We start from the raw sequence: 21,547 nt of genomic DNA, 5'->3' as shown, positions 1-21,547 counted from the left end.
GAAAAAGTATATTTTTAAATCTTCCAGTTTCCTCATGAGGTGCAATCGAAAAGAAGTATGATTTTGGGACTAGATATAACATTAGCCTAATATATGGAGTTGATCTGGAGCTGCACTGCTAAAGTTTTCTACTATATCCTAATACCAATCATCACTATCCAGAATGACTCAGAGTCCTTTATTTTTTTTTAACCTTGTTCTCCTTTTCTTAGATTGTTTGTTACCTCCTATCTGGGTCAATTCAAAGCAAAAAGAGAGCTAATCCATAGCATATTTATTTATAAGTAAACTCTATGTCATTCAACAAGGTCTAATCTAGATACATGGGTATAAAACCAGAATCTAAATCTGGCAACTCTCTTTTTTTCACCCCCTGGAAGCCCCTGCCTTAATTATGGGAGTCATAGCCATCAGATACAAACCATGGTGACATTATGAGCATCATCACATCATCACACAAGTGATGTGAATTGCCTAATTTGCCTAATTTGCATGATTACTCTCATAAAGTTATTTCCCCTTTTGCCCTGCAGATGCCCATGATGTAAATGCAACACATATGCCTCCAGATGCTCTTGATCCCTAGCTACCCTTCTCAATCACAATGATGCTAGCGAGAATGAATGGGAGTCCTCTCAGGGTCACATACTGCATACTCCTACTCTTATGGAGAACTTCTGACACCTTCATCAAACCAGGGTAAGAAATCCCAGATACAGAAATTTGTATCAGGCAGTTGTATAGGTAGACCATCACACTCCACTGTTTATTTCTCTATTTTTTAGAAAATTAAAGTCAACTATATCACAAACCCCTAGTCATCTTTTTGAAAAACAGAAATGATGCAGACCTAATGTCATACATTATAAGATTTTCTCATTTTCATAATTTCATAATTTCTATTAGAGAATATGTAACGAAATGCTAATTTAATCTGAATGACTGCAAAAACCAAATCTATTTGTATTGTTTCTTTAATTTACTTACCATCAGTTCCTTCTCACTGGACTTAAAGATATTATTTCAGCTGGAAGGAACATGAGGGAAGATTAATGACTGAATATTTCTTAAACTATTAATTCTGCCAATATAAATGTGTTATATTTTATTTTAACCAGTGATGGAATATATAATCTAATTAAGTTCTCCCATAATATAAAGTTAGTCTGAGTTCATCTCAAATAGTGGTCTGCATCATTTTTACTCTGTCACTTTTCCTTCTTATGATGGAATTGCCTTCTCTGTGGTGCTTTGTTCTCGATACAAATACGATCTGTTGGAAGACAAGTTTGGTTTTATGGGTGGCCGCAGACTAATTCTGTTACTCAGTCTCCCAGCACATTCTGGAAAATTCTGCCATCTTGAACTTGATTGTTGCTGAGACATTTCCCAGACCGGACATGGTGAGGAGGAAAAATTTAAACACCTGGAAACATATGTCTCTTGAAGACCTTCCTCTGGCAGACACCGATTTGAGAGTACTTCTTTTTCTTTGGAGTTTCTCCATTTCATCCTTCGATTTTGAAACCAGATCTTGACCTGTGGGGTAGGGACAATTCTTGTTAGATACTGTAGGTAATTCTGCCTAAAATAAACTTTTTAAGATGGTTAAATTAAAACACCTTTCATCACCCTAGCCAAAATTGCCTAGCATAAAATACCCCAGCATTCATCTAGTTTAACAGGTTAACAAAATTCTGCATATGGAGGCTCAAATAACGAAGGAATCTGGCAGAGAAAAATGGTCACACCCAGGATGGAAATGGATAGTCCTGTAGCCCCAAGCAGACCTTATGCCAGTTGGAAAATAGGATAATGCTAACAAATTTTAGAAGTCACTCTATGAGAATGTTTAATATGAAACACAGAGAAAATCATATTTAAGGTAGGAGTCTTAAACTTTGGGGGGATCAAAGGTTGGTGTTTGGGTAGCATATAGGGGTCATATTTCCCCCCAAAATGGGCAGGGCAGGGCAGGGCAAAAAGTATGATTAATGTAACTTTAAATGTAATTAAAATTATATTGATATATTTAACGTAATGCTCCTCAAAATATAATTTTACCTTCCCCAAACTTCAAAAATTACAATTTGTTGGCAACCTTTGGAAGGATTCTTTGGATTGCTATCATGTTTCTGAGAGGTGCACATACTGTAGTTCTCAGGCTGCAAACTACGTGACCTGGATTGAGGGCTGTGAGGAGCCCCACCCTTTCTTTCAGATGTGACCGGCTTCAGAACTTGAAATACCTTCGTATTAATTAAAGATCCTATACTTCCTCTTCTGAACTATGAGAACTTCCTTACTTACTCAATTGGATCATCTGAACCAGTGTTTCTCAACCTTGGCAACTTTCAGATATGTGGACTTCAACTACCAGAAGGCTGGCTGGGGAATTCTGGGAGTTGGTCCACACATCTGAAAATTGCCAAGGTTGAGAAACACTGATCTGAACATTCTCTCTAGCACAAGCAACCAATGTATATGTCACCTCTCAGCTACAATGAAGATTTAGGTTAAATCATTAAGATGCTCCATGTTCTTCTATGAATTCCCTGCATCCTCTATATATAATCTTTTGTTGCAAGCAAATGTCAACATAATATGGCTTTTCCTTTTCTGCTACAGTGTACAGAAGTTCATTCCCATGTTTGACAGCTAAGTTCCCAGAATGAGGCTGAAGGTGATCTGCCCTGATTATTTTGTACATTTTTGTGCTTTTTTGTCTTTCTCATTTTCTTGTTAAAGAAATTAAAGTTTAAATATTTTCCCCACAACCCTTCCCAACCTGGGCATCCCTCCAAATGTGTGGAATCCCAATCTCAACATTCTCCAGCCATTTGGGGAATTGAAGTCTACAATTCTGAGGAGCACCATCTGGGGCAAAAGTCACTGTATCAAATCTTTCTTTACCTGTGACTCCTTCAGACCCAGATTGAGGGCCAGTTTCTTTCTGTCTGTTTTGCTGATATATTTCTGTTTCTGAAACATTTTCTCCAAAGATTTTCGTTGCTCTTCTGAAAAGACAGCCCTTCTTAAGATTCCTCTCCGGGATCTAGGGTCATGGGTTAGAAGAGGCAAAGCACTCTCCTGTCCTAAAACATGAGAAATAGTGTAACAGGCTTCATCAGTGTTATTATTTTTACCCAATTAGTCCATTGTTGTTGTAGTTTAATCTTGTAACCACTACTGAATTCCATTGAACTTACTCCCAGGAATATGTATACAACAGCATTTTCCAAATCTAGTGCTTTCCATATCACTTGATACATTAGGCAAATTGTCTGAAAGTGTGCATTTCTGTGTGTGTGTTTTATATATATATATATATATATATATATATATATATATATATATATAATTACACACACACACACAATGCACACACACACAATATATATATATATATATATATAATTAGTTATTATTTTAATGTATATATTATCCTTTGAAAAAGAAAGTTTCCCATGGTAGCCTGCAGATTCTGAGGATTCCAGCCTCAGTGTAACTGAAGAGGACTAGGAGGGCAAATGCAAACCCAGAATGGGGGGGGGGTGTCCTTCCACTTGTATTAATTTATTTATCATGTTCCTAAAGCCGCCTGATTACATAATGACTCTATATATGCATGCCGTTGACTACTTGAAAGCTGCAGCTAGACCAGAATGCAGTGGCATAGGCAGTTATGGACATACAATGTTATGACAATGTAATACCACTGCTTCCTGGGTGCAATTCAAGGTTCTGGTTATTACCTATAAAGGCCTAGGTACTAGAGAAGGCTCACTTCCTGTGTCCCATCGGGTGATGCTGTTTAATTGTTGGGTCTGAAGTATGCCAAATCTATTTGACCGCACAGGACAGGCAGAGACAAATGGTCCCTCAAATAACCAGGCATGGATCTAATAAACAGGTGGCCCAAGAGCCCTATAGAAACCCTGTACATATGATCCAGACCCTCTATCCACAAACCCTTAAGCATGATGATCAGTTTTATATAACCTTCCCAGTCTGAGTATGAAGGAACCTTAAAAATTAAATCATCGCACATATAGCCTAGATTACAAATTAGGATCATGGTTCAAAATAGCAAACTAATAAAATATCAGTGACCTTCTATAGCACTGGGTGCAGCTTGATGTATTTTTATAAAAGCTTTTTTATGTATTTTTATCAGTTCAAATTCAACAAATGCTTTATAAATTATAACAGGGAAGCAGTAGTAGAGCTAGACCAATGAGCACTATACTGCATGTCTGAAGACAGATGTTTCATTCTGCCTGTCTGGTAAATAACTGTCTAGCAAATATAACCCATTGTAGTAGGAAGAAGCTACATCAGGACAAATGAGCTGCAGCAACTTGCAGCCCCATCCTGCTGAACTCCACACTGGAAGAGTATAATACCTTGTTAACACAGACACTAATATGGTAGCAAATACTTTCGGAAAAAGCTTTTTCTTCGTATTACAGAATGGTGATAAATGTCTTCTTAATCTGTGGAACAATCTTCATTTGCTTTTGTGGCCAAGACCACCTTGAAGGAGCGAGGAAAGACTTTCGTCATGGTTTCCATTTTTCCATTGCAATTCAATACACTCTAGTTAAATGGACAATTAATAGGTCACTTCCAAAATAGTAGTGTATCAGTCCTGGTTAATAAACAATTGCTGCAGTTGATAATGGGCCCAGTGCATTCAGAAAGTCCCTGTATGCGCTCGGCTCAGCTCACTAAATCCCTTTTCAGGTAGACAGGGTTATATGGGAAGATGAGCTAGAACGAGTCTATAAAAGTCACTTTCATTCACTGCTTTATTTTTCAGTCAAGTGCTTTAAATGGCATCAAGAAATCCTTGTGGAATGTGAGACAGGAGAAAAGATCAGCACACAGAGCACCCCTTTATGGCCACACAAAAAGACAACTGACCCTCAGCCAGGCCTTTTCAACTCGGGATGGTTTCTAAAGTTCATCGGCACAGTGAAAAATGGTGGTGAGGTCGCGTGTAGATGAGTCAAGTGAAAGTGGTGATTGGTCACGGTGCCGTTGCCCATTGTGAGGTGGCTGGGCCTATACGAAATGCTCTGTGGGAAAGTGTCAGCCCCCTCAAGAGAGGCTACAAAACTTGCAGCTCATTAAACTGCCAGCATTTGCTGCCTCACTTGTCAAGAATTATTCCACTTAGCAACTCGCATTCTAAAACATTCCTAGAAAAATTTACTCCACTTCCCTAAAGACACATAGATTCTGACTATGGGTATAGCAGTAATGCTTTATCCAGACTTTAAATCACTATTTTTTTTTACAAAAAACATTTAATTTAATTTAATTTAATTTTTGTTATTCTGATTCAGCTTCTTCTGGATTGTCCTATTTCCATCAACACAATAGCTTCTGTTTTTCTAATAACTTAATCTTAAACCTAGACTATGAAAAGGACACATACCAAAATAAGCCTTACCAACTTAAGGCTAAGAAAATACACTGAGGATTGGAATATGCCTTACTTTCAAATTAAAGTATTGAGTTTAGGTTGAAATATTATATACTGTATCTGCATGGAAGTGAGACCAACTTGCATCAGAAAAGATATGTGCAGTTAAATGTTTAAATTCTTTGATATAGGACTAATCTACATAAACCTATCTGTTCCATTTTATTTTACTCATCGCTGGGTAATGTGGACCTGAGACGATTGAAGCTTCATCCATTTTTTTTTTAATGTGTGGTGCACGTGACATGCATAAAAAATGGTAGGCGTTTCAATTACACTATCATAGCCACCATCTTGACTTTTTTTAACTGCACCCTCTTGAGATGTGAATGTGCTCCATCTTAAAATAATCGTGAAACACTGCCCTGGAGAAAAGACTTGAAAAACACTGTTTTATCAATTAATTTCTGCAAGAATGACTCTCAATTATTTTCAAATGAACACACTTTCTTTGGTGAAAATCAGGTGACATAATGCCAAACCAGTAGCACAAATGCATTTAAGGGAGAATGAAAAACCATTAAACATTATGGAGAACATTTGGAGATGCTTAAGGCAATCTGTCAGCTGAATGCAGTGTCAGATTTTGCATCTAGTTTGTTTCCAGCTTCTATAGGAAAAAATTGAAAATATGTGAGGGGCTGTGAGGAAAAGAAAAATGTCATCCTTCTGATGCTGCTGATAAAAGAAGTTCTCATGGTAACAGCAGAGCTTGGATTTCCACCAGATGTGCTACAACAGCAGACCATATGTAAGTCTTGAAATATCACTGTCTTCATAAGTCTATTTTCACTAGGGAAGGCGCTTGGCATTTGTTGGAGCACTAGCTTACAATGGGTAGAAGTACACTGCAATTTAGGCAGGGCTACAGTACAGAGATTGGCAGGGTCTAGATTTTCCCCATTTTTTTCCCCTGGGGGGTTATTATACCAGCTATGTTTATACCTATTAGTCTGAGTTTTTTAAACAAAAAAATCCATAATTGAATATATTTCGTCACCAAAGATAAGCTAGTTGGAATTTATGTCCAATTCTGCATTTTAAATGCATTCTAGAAAGACTTGGTTTATCCATTTCCTGGGTGGAAGGATAGGACTGAGTTAAAAAGAAGAGAGAGAGAGATGGTAAATTTAGAGAAATACAAAATGAGAAGGAAGTTATGTTCCTATCTGCACATCAGTCCAGGAGGGACAGATAAGGTTTTTTGTCACAAGAAACATATTCTCAAGTATTTCTAGATGGAGAAATGCTGGAGAAAAAAACATTTCAGCAGGCATAGCAGGAGCTGGGAAAAGAAAACTCACCTTCTCTGCATCATTGCTTCTGCCTAATCCTACGTATTTTGAGTTCAGCATGGACTAGTCATGCTATCCCAGATTAAGGTATAATTAACCACAGGATGAGATCAGTGAGAGCTCTATAGTGGAACATGGAAATACGAGACTGTAATGCGCTTACATACAATTAAGTGTTGCTTGGGCAGTACACTCCAATACCTAACTATTCAGCAAACTTTCCCTGAGCTTAGTGGAATTTAGTCCCAAATCCAGGTGAGAATTGTACCTTAAAAGCAGCCAAAACAAAGGACATCCTTAACAAAATATGAAAACCGGGAAGTTTACATTTTGATCAAATTACACTCATCACATATAGTGGGGAATATATGATATTTAGAAAATATATATCAGTCTATTAATTTTAATTGTGGTTGAAGTGCATGTGTTTGTTTTTTGTTTGTTTAAGTGTTGTAGTAGTCTAAGAAAAATTGTAACTGTCAATTTTAATCTCATATATCATAGTTTACATTATTCAGTTTTATCTTTGAGTCTGATTTTTAGATCTCTGGATGTTCATATATAAAGAAATAAAAGGCACAGATTAGCAAAATATATGCATTTAAACACGTATTATTAACTGGGGAATTGTATTATTTATTATTTATTTATTTAGCATATTTATGTAGTCGCCCATCTCACAAACCCATGAAATGTATGTACTGTATATACAGAATGCTTCCAATGAAAAGAAATTGTAATTATTTACATGTTTGTTTATTCTATAGAACCTCCATCCTGCATTTCCATAGTACAAACAATTCTAAATTTTGACACTATTTTTGGCAACACCAAAAGTAGGCAATGCATCATTTCAAAAGCAAAATCCTAATATTTTCTCTAAATCCTATGAGATCTCAGTAGTTGAAGGGTTTCTTTAAAAAAATGACTAACATTTTGTTTTGCTTTTTAAATTCCCCTTTGCAAATCCCTATTGACTTAAAAATCTTTAAAACAAACTGTAGCACGTTTTGCAGTCAGCCCAAAACAGAAGCTTTGCTCTTTTCCTTCAATGGTGTTTGAAATCTCCCACAATCACTCAGGGCACTGAAGTCTGATAAATCTTTGGAAATGTCCTGAATGGGGTTGCTGTGATTTCCACAGAGGCATTAGCTCTTGGCCACTGCACCCCCAATTAGGGTTTTTTTTTCTTTTCCCAGAACACATTAAACCCTGCTGCTTTGGTTTACAGAATAACTCAAGCATTACTGATTAAGCATAAAAACTTACTTGGAAAAGCCATGGGGGATGCAGGGTGTTGACAGGACCCACCGCAGCATGCCAAGTAGACTGGGGAGGCACTTAAGAAAAAGTGCTTTGGGAGAGCTGCAAAGGCAGAGTTGAGTCCATTGAATGAAGAGCTGATATCTACAACAATACCTGTTATGCTACATGATGATCTATTAAAGTCAATTTGTATTTTGGCTTTGCTTTCTCCGTAACAGTGAATTCTATCCCAAATATCTAGTAATTGTCCAGCATTTTCAGAAATTTTAACAAGATCTCTTTCATCTTAGGTGTCTAATTACAACCTGAGTAAACTTCTCACAATACATTTTTTCATGGCTTTTACTTTGCTGTTTTGTGAACCATTCATATTTCCTAACAAGTACTTTTGGGAGATGGCATTATTTTAGTGCTGATCTGAAATGGTTTCACAGAATAGTCATATGATGGAGCATTGAAGTCAATATATATGGATTTAACCCTAACTACTCCATCTTAATTTCTGGCTCTTAACTTACCTGATGCAGAGAAGACTTCTTTTAGACTCAACCATTTGGTTCTTTCAGTATCCATCAGGTACATTCGGAATCTAATAATTTTCAGGAAAATTTCCTGTGCATTCATCCTAAAGATAGATGTCTAAAAACAAGGTTCATTGAAACAAAGAGAATGCCTCACACATGTTACTGGTGTTCTGTGACTTGCCACATTGATCAGATATTTTCCATGGTATTGCAAGTTTTTTTGGAGAATTGCCTTATTTGCACAATGATCTCTTGCATGCATATGGCTTGCTGAAAATAGATTTAAGTAGGTTTCCCAGCTGATTCCTGGGCACCAATCCAGAAATCTCATTGAGCTAAATTAATTGAGCTAAATTAATCTGGTTTGTGTGTGTGTGTATGTGTGTGTTTTTAAATGCCTGTTTAGGATCAGGGCACCAATTATTATAAATTATATATACAAAACAGCACTCCCTTAGTTTTTGTTTTTTGTTTTTTTCAAATACTGCCATTCCCTGCTACATGGCTGCCTTTCAAAGATGTGTGCTTGGAAGGTACTTTGGAAACATATAATTGTGAAAGAGTCAAAAATTGCAGAATCTGCAGTGAAACCTCTAGTCTATCATTAGACAAAGGGAATGAGAAAATATATTATTGAGAAATGGACTATGTTACCTGTGTTCTGGAATAACACACTGCAGGAGAAAGTTCAAACTTATGATGTAGAAAAGAAATGTTAAGCAAAATGACAAATTACTTTTAGCTTGTATTAAGTGAACTGAATAAGCTTATAAAGGATTGCACAAACAGAGGTTTGAATAAATTCTTATTTGAAATTATTTAGCTTATAGGAATAAATTCAGAGAAAACAAAATAATTTAGTTAAGCTTAATTTTGACAGAAGCAGCCTGACTTGGCCACAGATGGAATAAATAAGTAGAATTATTGGATAATTAACATAAGTTCCCCTAAGCCAGTTATCAGCTATTGCCAAGTGAGCATGAATTAAGACACCTTACCACTTCCTCTTAGCATCTTACTTAAATGGTACCTTGGCCCTGCTCTGTTCTGGAAATAGCAAGCTTGCTTCTGCCTCATCTGACCAGATCTTTAGATGTTGAGGAATGTCTTCCTGAATCACTGTACCTCAAGCCTCAGGATTCTGGGTGTGTGATCAGCAAGCCCTGAAGGACTTTCTTTCTCAGCCCACAGGGCCCACATTCCTGAAAGGCAAGTCTTCTGGGCACTTACCAGTTACTCTGTAATCTGGTATCCCATAATATCCTGCTGTTGAGAACAACTGACCAAACAGTATTATGACCTCTGTATAATTTTCCCATCCCAAAGGGTAAATCAAAATTAGGCAAAAAAGCAACATCCTTTTTAAACATCCACTCAGAATATAGGCAAAAAAACCCCTTGCTAATCAAGTACTCCAAGTATTCCAACCACAAGCCATGCCCCATGGTCCCTGAAAGCCACAAACCATGCTCCTGCAGCACTCCAAATATCTGACTTTGGGGAACAGCCCTGCTCCCCAGTGCACCATTCCAACAACTGAAGTTCTCAGCCAAAAATGTTGCAGAGCCCAGACCTAAGCTGTCATTCTGGTGGATATGCAATTTGTTCCAAGGCAGACACAAAATTCCCCCACCACTTCCATATATTTTGGAAAGAATCCAATTTCATCCCATGAATAAAAGGAGAATTGCATAAGATAAGCTTCCATTTATGAAAAAACTGGATTCAAGCCAATTGCTTTGGCTCAGCTGCTTTGTGACTAGCCAGAGATTCCTCAATGCATGGGCATTCTGGGGTTTTCACAAAGGAACAATCCTGCCCCTTCATCATCACATACAAATAATCTACTATCCTGTAATCAGCAGTAGGATGTCTTTTGAACTCAATTGTTTGTGGGGCTGTGTACCTAAAGACATCAGAAACAACATTTAAGATCAGCACTAAGTCCCATGATATATACCGCAACCATGCCTAAGCCATTTCACATTCCCCACCCCCCACATCACTGGTGGAGTCAATGACATCAAAAAGATGGGCACAACTGGGAAATGGAAGATTGGTTCCTTTTTACATGTATGGGATGCATCTGATGCACATTAAAAAAAGGCAGGGCTTCAATGGTCTCTTTGCCGCCACCATTTGACTTTGTTCCCCGTCCCCCTCCACTCGCCCTGGCCTTGGAACACCCTTCAAGTGACTAATCCTGAAGTTCGGCCTGAACTTTGCAAATATTCTTTTGCCATGCTTATGATCTTTTCTTCCCTTGAGGGTTTGCTTGGTTTGAAAGACATCGTTCTGAAAGAGCATCCTTCGAAAAATTCCAAGAATGCAACACCAATATCATTAAGAGCCTCTAAATCTCGCAAAAGACCTTTGGATCATAAGTTTAGAGACCTGGATGGTTTGTTTCATTTTTCTTTTTTTTTGGTATGCAAGTTCCGTAGAAGCCATTCTGTAACTTCCCCCAAACATTTTGGTCCTAGGAAGTTTCCTCTGTTTGTCTGACAGTTTTCAAGATGTAAAATGAGTCTCTTCAGAGAGGCATAGAATACTATCCTGGTCAGAAGAGTTCAGCCCTCCCCACCTCTGAGACTGCTGAGGATAACTTGCTGCTCTGCTAGCTGGTTGAAGGTAGAGCAGCAGGTTGCCATTAAAAAACAAATGTAGCGATATGGGGCTGACAGAGCTTGTGTTTGTGAGTGCACAACCACTAAGAGCTCTGGGCCAAATGGAAGCCCAGCCACTTATTGCTCTTGCTGTCTTTGTTGTCTGCATTCCAAAGGGCAGCATGAGCTTATCTATATTGCTTGTTGCTTCGACGTCCAATATTGTTACTTGTTAAAATGTGCAACATACTGGTTGCCGAAGTGACAGTGGTGTGACCACACAAGTAAACAATGGAGACCCAGGCAAACGGGTGAGGAGTAAAAAATGTGTAGCAGGGGATTCTTCAAGGTATCTTGCCCAGAACTGTCCCAATCTGAAGGGCACCATGTTACAAGAGACTGAGTTATGTTATTATTGATTTTAATTATATCCACTTCTTCTCAGCCAGCTTATCCAAAAGAAATAAATAGGATGCTGGAGACTGAAGAAATCACAGTTCCAGTTCTTCCCAAATAAATATGCACTTCTTGATTAATCATAAGACTTTGAGTTGATCATTTAAATTTGTATGAAACATGTTGGTAGTTCTGCAATTCATCTTAATAGTCGAATTCCTACCAAGGGTCAGAGAGGAGCATGAATGACTTTTCTAAGATTTTGCCTGCCCTTTGAAGGTTTTGTAAATGATTAAACTAAAACAATGGATTGGAAGCACTCTAAGTGAAATCAGTTACAGACTATTTAGTTATGACCTCACCAGTGAATTTCAATGGGGATTATGTTGAGTTAATTAAGTCCAGATTTGGGCCATTTAGCCCCTCCCTGCCTTTCTTAACTGATAAGGCAATGTTTCAATAAATCAAGGAGTTTTTAACTGATAAATCTGAGAGGCTCTAAAGAAGTATTCTGAGAGCCAGAGATTAGTTGTATTTTCCTTCCAGTGAAGCTGTAGGTAGACCTCCATAATCTCCAATTCCTCTTCCCATTGATCTATCAGGCTCCAAGGCCAAAAAAGGTCAGAAAATTCCAACTCTAGAAAAAGAGATGGAGGCAGAGGTCTAAAATGTATGCCCCTTATATTGCTTAATACAAATATTTTTTAAAAGAAAACATACAAGATCATCTTGCTCTTCTCATGTTTTTGCTGTCTTTATACTATGTCATAAATATGCCAAGAGTAATAAGAATATATCTATAAATATTTCATATATTTTTACAATGTGAAGCAGCACTGATCACAAGCTAATACGTACTTGTTTTTAATAAATATGTGCCAGATTTGGAGTTACATGATTGCATACCCCTATCACTGATAATCAACTTTTAGGTAAATTGACTGGGATTTGCTTCTGGGAAAAATTCTGTAGAATTGATTGAAAAATACTGTAAGAAATCTCAAGAAATTTCTTATGTAGGAAGCACATTTTATTTTTAGAATGAATGCATGTCACAATCACACTGAGTACACTTTGGAGACTGAAGCTAATTGGACTGTCAGTTTAAATCCACAAAATTCTTTTTTTCACATTTTTTCTGATTTTTAAATTCTAAATTGCTACACAAATTGCCTTGTGTGCCCATTGCCTGAAAAGTTTGCTGCTTTCTGGTGAACCCAGAGAGTTAATTCAGGAAATGTGACAGAAGTGTAATAATCTTATGGAGCAAATGCTCTTTGGATCGAAAACCTAGTACAGATTGGGCAGATTTATTAAACTGAAGGATAGCTATTTAGGTGCACTGTATTATTTAGACATTAAGCTATCATAACCTTGCTACCATCTAGTGGCTGCCTAGATTTTTGTATTCAATCTATGGAATTTGTCCTAGTTGTTATCTTATCTCATATTACTGAAGTAGAAATCCAAAGTATACAATCCCATAGAAGTAAGAGGGATTGAATCAAAGTGAAACTGCTAAGGCATCAGTCCATTACATTATACTTTGTTTAAAACTACATTTGTTCTTCTTTTCAATGAACAGAGGTTCCAGGTTTCTAACATTTGAATGACAAATCAAAACCAACAGTATACCTATACCAGTCTGATTTATGCCACCAAGTTTCATCTGTTGATTTCTTCCTGTTATCTGTCTCTTAAGGTTGCATCTGAACACAAACATGCCCCACACTGCAAATATCAGCAGCTGCCCCAGACATCTGTGTGGGTCACCTAAAAGGATAACTAATGCTATTTAATTTATTATAATAAAATGTTTCAGGCCAACCTTGAAACAATAACATACCTTTACTTAAAGGGAAAGGCTAAATTCCCAATCCTGTTATTGTAATCAGTGTGATCACTAGTTCTCTTTTAAAATCCATTTCTTTCTAATGACCCATTTATTTTACTCCAGTGTAATCTACAGATTCTCGCCTCTGCATTTCCACAGAACACATCTTCTACACATGCACTGTATTTCGTTAGCAAGTGGACTTTTAAAATATAATTTTGGAATTCAGTGCTGTGATATTTGGAAACAAAACAAACCACAATTTCTATCCTGACCTTTTAAACATCATCATACTGAAGGAATTGACTAGGACATTTTTAAACAGTGCTGTAACTTTGTTTTTGTCAGGAATTGGAACTTCTACAGCAAATTAATTAAATGAAGTCTCAACTGTATGTAGAACACTGCTGATGAAAGGCACATTTGCATATTTTCAGTTCAGAACAATTTAAAATTCTGAGTATCTGCTGCAATAAAGCCCTAGATTTATTTATTTATTTATAACATTTATAAGAACATCCAATTCAACCAGTGTTCATAGGCTTTACTGAGAATATTATCAGTAAAACTCTTATTTTTCCCAGGATAATGTTCAAAAGTTTTTTTTAAGTCAGTTATTAATGTATATTTTGTGCTTTACCAACCTGAACAGAAGGACAAATAGTCCATAAGCAAGGCTAAAATTATTCAGTACATGTTGCCTGCTTAATCTGCTAAATGTTTTATGATTAGACAAATGCTATCTGGCAAATATTGCATCAAATCTTGAGCCTTTAAAGTTTAATCAATTACCAGGCATGCCTTGCTTTAATTGTTAATTTTATTGACTATTATTCCTCAATTAATGCTAAGGCAATGCTTACAAAAATATCAGAATGCTTTAAACTGCTGTATAAATCTGAAGCACCGCTATCAATCATTCCATCTGCAATTGTGACCGTTTTGAGGCAACACCCGGAGTATGGTACTCCCCTTGGAACTGGCCTGGAGGTTGCAACTAGTACAAAATGCCACCGCTTGGTTGCTGAAGATGAAAGGGTCATTGTTTGATGAACCTTGGGTGGGAAAAGGTTAGGTAATTAGTTACCTCCTGCAGGCCCTTCTGAATATGTTCATATTGGGGTCAATAAGGCGTGTTTCAAATGTGAAGCACATGAAAGCTGATGATAGCCTTCCAGTGATAAAACCTGAAAGAAAGCTGTGGAAATGAGAGGTTGCTGGTGTTGGTTCTCACAAGTTGTAGGACATTACAAACAAAGAAAATAATGGCATGCTATGCCATTTCCGTCAATCTGAAAATATGGTGCTTGCTAATATGGGCCAGAATCCTGTATGACTAATGAAGCAGAAATATTTACCTATTTACTAAACTATTCCGACTGGGAGTCTGGTTCTGTCCCATGTTAATTCTTCATTATACACTGAGCATTTCCATCACCCTGTTGTGGTGCTTATGATCAGAGCTGTTAAAGTGAGAGATCCATCCAGAGCCTGTACTAACGCAGGAAGCTGAGCTTCTGATTACCCAAGGAGGGGTATTACACCCCTCACTACTTCACACGGACTATCCCATTGGGTTCCCACCCGACTAAACGGTGGCAAAGCACTGCTAAGCCAACACTCACACACCTGGAACTAAGTCCATGGAAATCACTGGGATTTGTTTCAGAAATGTCATCTCTAGAGTTGCTTGGTAACCTTGGGTTCACATACTGCACTAAGCCATGGTTTGTTTGTTCACTAAACAAGCCACACCAGGGTGTGTTTACATAACCCACTAAGCCATAATCTCTGGCTTGCAAACCACATGGCTGGACTCCCACACTAAAGCAAAAGCAATGGTTCTCAAACCGCAGCAGCGGCATTCACAGGACCTGCTAAGCCAGAAGGACTGACGTCGCTGTGTGAACCCCGTTACTGTCTGGGTAGAAAGATCTTGCTAGGAGAGCTCAGCGTTTGCGCACGCTTGAAAGCGAGATCTCAGTCCCTGAAAGTGGCCGGGGAAGAAGCCTCAGATCCAGGGCGGCTGGCGGGAGGTAGTCGCTCACCTGGGGCTGCTGCGGGGAACGCGCCTCCTCTGTCCGCCGGAGCCCCGCCGTCCGCCGCCGAAGCATTCAGCGCTTGGAAAGGCCAGGCGCGGCCGGGGAAGGCGCCTTCTCCGGCGACGCGCATTGGTTCCCGCAACTTGAGCGGGATTGGGGTGGCGGGCAGGCGCTGGGGAAGGCGTGGCGGGCCTTCGCCGGCTCTCAGCAGGTTCTCAATCAGGAAACTTTTGCCCAGATTGCCAAAACCCGGAGCCCCGGGCAAGCCGAGCAGAGCGGCGGAGCTTCCGCAGTGCCAAGCGAGGGCGCTCGGAAGCATGGCCGAGAGAAGGAAGCAGGACGCGCTGCCCTGGCTGCGAAGCGCTGGGCTGCCCGGACGCGGAGCGGGGGTTCGCCTCGTCTGGCTACCGCCCCCTCCCACCGCGGCCCTTCGGAGGCGACCATGAGCCGGGAGCCTCAGGAATTTGCTGGGTGGTTCTCCGCGGACTGCCCAACACCTTCTCCGGAGATTCCGCAAGTGTTTCTTATGGGCTGGAAGGTGTGTCCGACTCATTAATTTCTGTCAGCGGTCCTTAAGGCAGGATCGACGTGGGCGACAATGAAAGGCGCTGCTGAGGGTGCTGAGGAGCGGGGCGGGGGCGCTATCCGTCATTGGATGGGCATTGGTCCTCCTAAACACTATTGGATCCCAGTCCCCTTGTCGGGCTGAAGTGGCTCCCGAGCTCCCAGCTGCTTCTCCGCTGATGCGCTGCAGGACCGGCGGAATAAAGAGCCGAAGTTCGGGCGCACCCAAATCCTCAGCCTCGCATTCCTTGTGTCCGCGAGGCTGTTTCTCCCCCAAGACGCACCAACTTTTCTTCTGGTGAAAAGTGAGGCTCTTTGGGGATTGAGGCCCTTCGGGCCGCCTTTAAAGAGAAGATTAAGGAAACTATGTCTAAAGGATCTGCACACTGCCCGAATTTCAGCAGCAGCCTTTCTGTCTGGAGCTTCCTTTTGGCCTGGAGGCTCTCAAATGGCCCTTAATTTACTTTGCAACGGAGCATATATGAAATGGGGCATCTTATGAACACTGATGAATAAATAAATAAATCAACTTATAAATTAATTTTTGAATAGAGTTCTGATAAAGGGATTGCCCCTTCAGCAATCATTCTCATTCATTCTCTCCCTCCCTCCCTCCGTGTCTCTCTCCCTCACTCTGGATTCCAGAGAGTTTTGGCTCAGCACCTTCTGTAAACCCAGCCATGGAGGTTCGTGGGTGATAATTTACAGGGTAGTGCCTCTTGTGCCTCAATGGTGATTAAGTTATGGCTGCATAAATTCTGGCTTAGAACAGTGTGAGAATCCAGATATTGGCCACTGGGCAAAGCATCTCAGTCTTGTTTCCCTTAACAGGTAGAAAAACGGATGAAGGATGGTGTGAAAGATAACAAATGGAAGATGACACCTGGACCCCATAACATTCTGTTTTCAGAATGATCCCCAGGAAGATAGGAAGCTGTCTTCCACTGACCCACAGTGTTACTTCATTGACCTAGAAATGCTGGCCCTTAGCTGAAGATACAGTGCAATTCTGGGGAACTCTGAATAAGCGTGAGCACAGCACTGGTGGATGCAGTAACCAGTATATAGAACCTTCACCAGCAGATGAGCAGGTATAGTACAATGCTGTGTTTCTGGCTGGGGAATTCTGGAAGTTCAGGTCCACACATCATAAAGCTGCCAAGGTTGAGAAACACTGGTATAATGGACCAAGTGTGGACCAGTGAGTGACTGGGCAGAGTGCTAGACTAAGTGGGGGGAGATCCAGATTCTGGCCTACATTGAGCCACAGAAGCTCACTGAGTGATTTTGGACAAGATGTCCTCCTTCAGCCTGACTTGTTGCAGGGACAACTGTGAGGATGGAATACTATTTACCCCAACTTGAACTCCTGAATAAATAGCAGGATATAAGTCAAATAAATAAATATAAGGCCAAAGAACATATTTCCTTTCATCTTGTTTCTTTAAAAGAGTTTTAAGTCAGGACAGCTGGGCACATTACAGATGTTCATTTAATTATTTTTGTTTACTTTTGAAATATATTATATATTGAAATATATTATCCTCACATAAAACAAAGTAGTGTTTCTTTGTAGGTAGATGAGCTACATATCAGGGCAATTGAAACAACATCCACATTATTCTGGTAGCTGGGAGGGAGCTGTGATTTCAGCTGGAAGTAAAAAATGGAACACATCCAGATGGTGGTTAGTTTCCCTGTTGTATTTTATCAGCAATTCAGAAGCAAGTTTAAAACATGAAATGAAGGTGGATGGGATTGGAAAGGATCATTGTTAATTGCATGTTCTACAAGTGAGGTAATGTTCATGGCCATCCAAAGGAAGGCCCATAAGATTGTTCATGCAAGTTGTACTACAGAAGTGCCCCCTCAGCTAATTTTTTTTTCACTCACGTAACTGCATTTCTAGGTCAAAACTATATACACATATACTTATATATGAAAAGTTTATTCATCCTATATGCATTTAAAAGCTATGAGTTTAACATGCAAAAGTAAACATGCAGCTTATGAAGTCAGAAACAGGATTTGTTGGGTCAATTCCTGATTTGTTTTGTACTAACTTTTGAGGAAGGTAAAAGCAGCGTAAAACAGGAAGGCTCAGATAAGGAAGAAAAAACATGTAGAGGTTCACAACAGAAAAAAGAGTCCTATAAGTATGAGCATTTGCTGAGGGGCAAAGAAGGGCAAATGGTGAGATGTGTTTGACATTATCATGAAAATGTTGCAACTTACTGTACATACTTTGTCATATGTAAAGAGAAGTAGATAATGTGGCATTTGCATGATAATGGCTCTGCATATGACATTGCACAATAATGGCACTGCAGATTTTGGTGTCATCTTGATTTGTGGCAGATGCTGCTGCCCATAAGACTAGTTTGTACCACAGCAGTTCTGTGACTGGAAGTAGTCCAAAACTTTGTGTGGTTGATACACTTCCAGGTTCATCTCTGTAACTATCAGAGATTCTTATGTGTTAAAGAACATTGCAAAAAAGAATTATTTCGTTTGGAGATTCTCCAGTCTCACTGAAGTTACTCATTCATATGTTTGTAAATTTTGAGACTGAGATATAGAATATTAATTTTCTCTCTTCACACAGCATCCTATATCTGTCATTCTCTCCTTGTATGTCTAGATATTCCTTTGGCCCTGTACATGAGGAAATGGGGGAAATAACTCTTCAAATTATATTGCATTCTATCAGGGATTTTGCCTTGAATAAAAACATTGAGTCATCTGACATTTCATACTGGAGTACAGAGCACCCTCCATGTTTGTGGCCTAGGCCAATTGTCCAATATTACCCAGTCTCCCAATGCCCTTGTTTATAGGAGTAAGAAACTGGGCATAGTCATTGTGATACAATAACTAGCAGACCCTGGGGACACAGGAGAGGAAACAGGACCATTGTGCAAGAGACACCTCGGCCCGGGGCAGGATGGAAGTGTGAAAAAGAGATTCAGAGCTGGAGAATAGTTTTGACAGGCTTTATGTCAAAACCATTGACATTGTAAGATTTTACTACAATACCCAACTAGCAATAAAGATCTTTCCAAAAATCCAGTGGTTCTTGTTTCCTGAGTTTGCCTGTCTCATAGGGCTTGATTGAAATCAACAGGGGTATCTGCAGCAGGGGATCAAGAGTGGCCATGACTACACAATCAAGGCCCCACTTTGGTAATCAACCTCTGTTTCATACTATTTTTGAAATCATTTTGGAAAAGGTAGAAGCTCCTTCACAAACAGAGGTCAGCACTTCTCCAGTTCTGGAAGTTAAACCAAGTTGCTTTTTGCATCTCTTCCTTGTTTCCTGCCAACATCAATGCATTTATTAAAAACAAAAAAACAAAACTGGTGTAATTTGGATAACATGAACTGTTGAGAATCATAGAATTGGAAGGTACCTTAGAAGTTATTTTAGTATAGTTTAGTATTTTTACCTGGTATGTGCTTATATCTAAGCACAGTACAAAATCAGTTTTTCCTCATAACAGTAACTGGTTCTTGTAGTATTTAACTGATGAATTATGTACCATCCAAACAGAGTCAACTGTTAGCAACCACATATATCTTCTCCAGAATGTGTCCCTAACCTAGCCCATAAGGTCTTCCAATGGTGCATCCACTGTTGCTGTAATCAACTCCATTTACTTTGCTGCAGATTGTCCTCGTCTACCCTTTCCTTCTATCTTTCACAGTATTACAGATTTCTCAAGAGACATAGATCTTCACATAATTTGTCCAAACTATGATAATTTGAGCCTGGTCATGAGTGAGATACCTTGATTGGTTTGTTCTATAATCCACTAGTTTGTTTTCTTGGCTATCCATGGTATGCTCAAGAATCTACTCCAACACCAAAGTTCAAAAACATCAATACTCTTTCTCTCCTACTTTTTAAAATCCAACTTTCACTTCCATGGAGTATCATGGAAAAACTGTTGCCTGCCTGCCCAGTTCTGATCTTTTTATTTATTTATACACACACACACTACAGCATCTGAATATGTTTTCTATGTCCTTCATTGCTAGCCCAGCAAGAGCTAGTCTGCAGTACATTTCTTGACTGCTGGTTCCTTTACTGTTGATAGTCAAATCATAAAAAGCTATCCTCCACTTCAATATCTTCATGGTCAGTTGTAAGGCTGGTTGCTGTAACTGTTGTCATAAGTTTGCTCTTCTTTATATTTAATCTTAGTCCAATTGTTTCATTGTGCTAGTTGACTTCATTAGTAAAGCTTGCAGGTCCTTTCATTTTCAGCTATCCGAGTAGTGTCATCAGCTTAGCACAGGCTACTGATCTTTCTTCCTGCATTGTTAAAACCACATTCATCTTTCCATCCAGCTTCTTCAATATATATTCAACATAGAACAAACAGCATTCTCACTCAAGTCACAAATGTCCAGGCTCATTTTATGATATTTCAGACACATTATTCTGGGAAAGGTAGAAGGAAAGAGAAGAGGATGACCAGCAACAAGGTAGATGGACACAATTACAGCAGCAATCAGTGCACCATTGGAAGTTCTGAAGATCCAGGGTGGGAACAAATCATTCTAGAGAAGGTCCATGTATGTGATTGCTGCGTCAGCTGGAGTTGGCAGTGTCCAAACGGAATAAAATAAAGTAAAATAAAGAAATAGAACAGAACAGAATAGAATAGAAAATAGAATAGAATAGAATGTAACACTAACTTGAATGCATATACTCAATCAATGAACTCTAGGAGAGATCAATCATCATAGGCATCCAACCAGCCATGACGACAGAAAAATGACAACTTTTGTGTTGCAATGTCATGATGCATGTTTTGTCCACTGACCTTCCTTGCAGACACCTTATCAGTCATATCACCCCCAAACTTTACTAATTCTCTGTAATATTATCTTTGACTTGATTATACAATGCAACTTGCATTTTTATAACACTGTCATAAATTGCTTTGGAATTTTAACAATGGACAGCAATGTAGCATTTTAATAAATAAATACATGTTTTTGGAAAAGTCTTGCTAAGCTAAATTGGGCTAATTCATTAATAAGTGTGCAGAGGATTATGACTGTATTCTATACAGCTTAAAGTTAAGCTTATTAGCTACCTGTCTATTTATATGGCAACATAAATGTACTTAGCATGTAAAGAGAACTTATTTCTGTCTTGAGGAGGGAGCAGAGGGGCAACTGATGAACCAGAAGTAGGATCATATTGTAAGCTTTCTCCAGCTTGGTGTGCTTTGTCAGCATCTGTTTTCCAACAATGCATATTTTTTTTCTTGGAAAAAAAATCCACTGATTCTACAAATGTAATTTTCATTACAATCTTTGGGGAAAACATAGAGATACATATTTCTGGATCTTCCAGTGGAAAATGTTCTCATTAAATACAGCTCTTATTCTGACCTGTCATCATACCTTATTACCAAGTTAGGGAAAATAAAGTGGCCATATATTTGGAATTGTTTTACTTTTAAATTACAATGTCATTTCAAGATTGTTTCTGACAAGCATGGGTTCAGGTTTTAT

General features: G+C 38.9%; 1 protein-coding gene across 1 annotated transcript; it reads right to left on the bottom strand.

Annotated features, from left to right (window-relative positions):
* Window positions 1-1,185: 1,185 nt before the first annotated feature.
* On the bottom strand, window positions 1,186-15,773 carry DBX2 (developing brain homeobox 2). The gene is made up of 4 exons (XM_063309125.1): window positions 15,461-15,773; window positions 8,056-8,151; window positions 2,914-3,095; window positions 1,186-1,539 (listed from the first exon to the last, which is right to left on the bottom strand). Exons 1-4 carry the CDS (start codon window positions 15,771-15,773, stop codon window positions 1,222-1,224), a joined length of 909 nt encoding a protein of 302 aa, XP_063165195.1. The 3' UTR covers window positions 1,186-1,221.
* Between the last annotated feature and the right edge of the window lie 5,774 nt (window positions 15,774-21,547).

Source organism: Candoia aspera, chromosome 7 (assembly GCF_035149785.1).
Source record: "Candoia aspera isolate rCanAsp1 chromosome 7, rCanAsp1.hap2, whole genome shotgun sequence".
NCBI lineage: Eukaryota > Metazoa > Chordata > Lepidosauria > Squamata > Boidae > Candoia > Candoia aspera.
The sequence above is the reverse complement of the archived record's forward strand: the minus strand, read 5'-3'. Positions and strand labels throughout refer to the sequence as shown.

Excerpts from the sequence above, each read along its gene's own strand:
- DBX2 (XM_063309125.1), bottom strand. The coding sequence starts at position 15,773 with ATGCTTCCGAGCGCCCTCGCTTGGCACTGCGGAAGCTCCGCCGCTCTG. Across the intron at positions 3,096-8,055 it reads ATCCCCCATGGCTTTTCCAA|GACAGGAGAGTGCTTTGCCT; the intron begins GTAAGTTTTTAT and ends CTCATGTTTTAG. Across the intron at positions 1,540-2,913 it reads TGGGTCTGAAGGAGTCACAG|GTCAAGATCTGGTTTCAAAA; the intron begins GTAAAGAAAGAT and ends CCTACCCCACAG.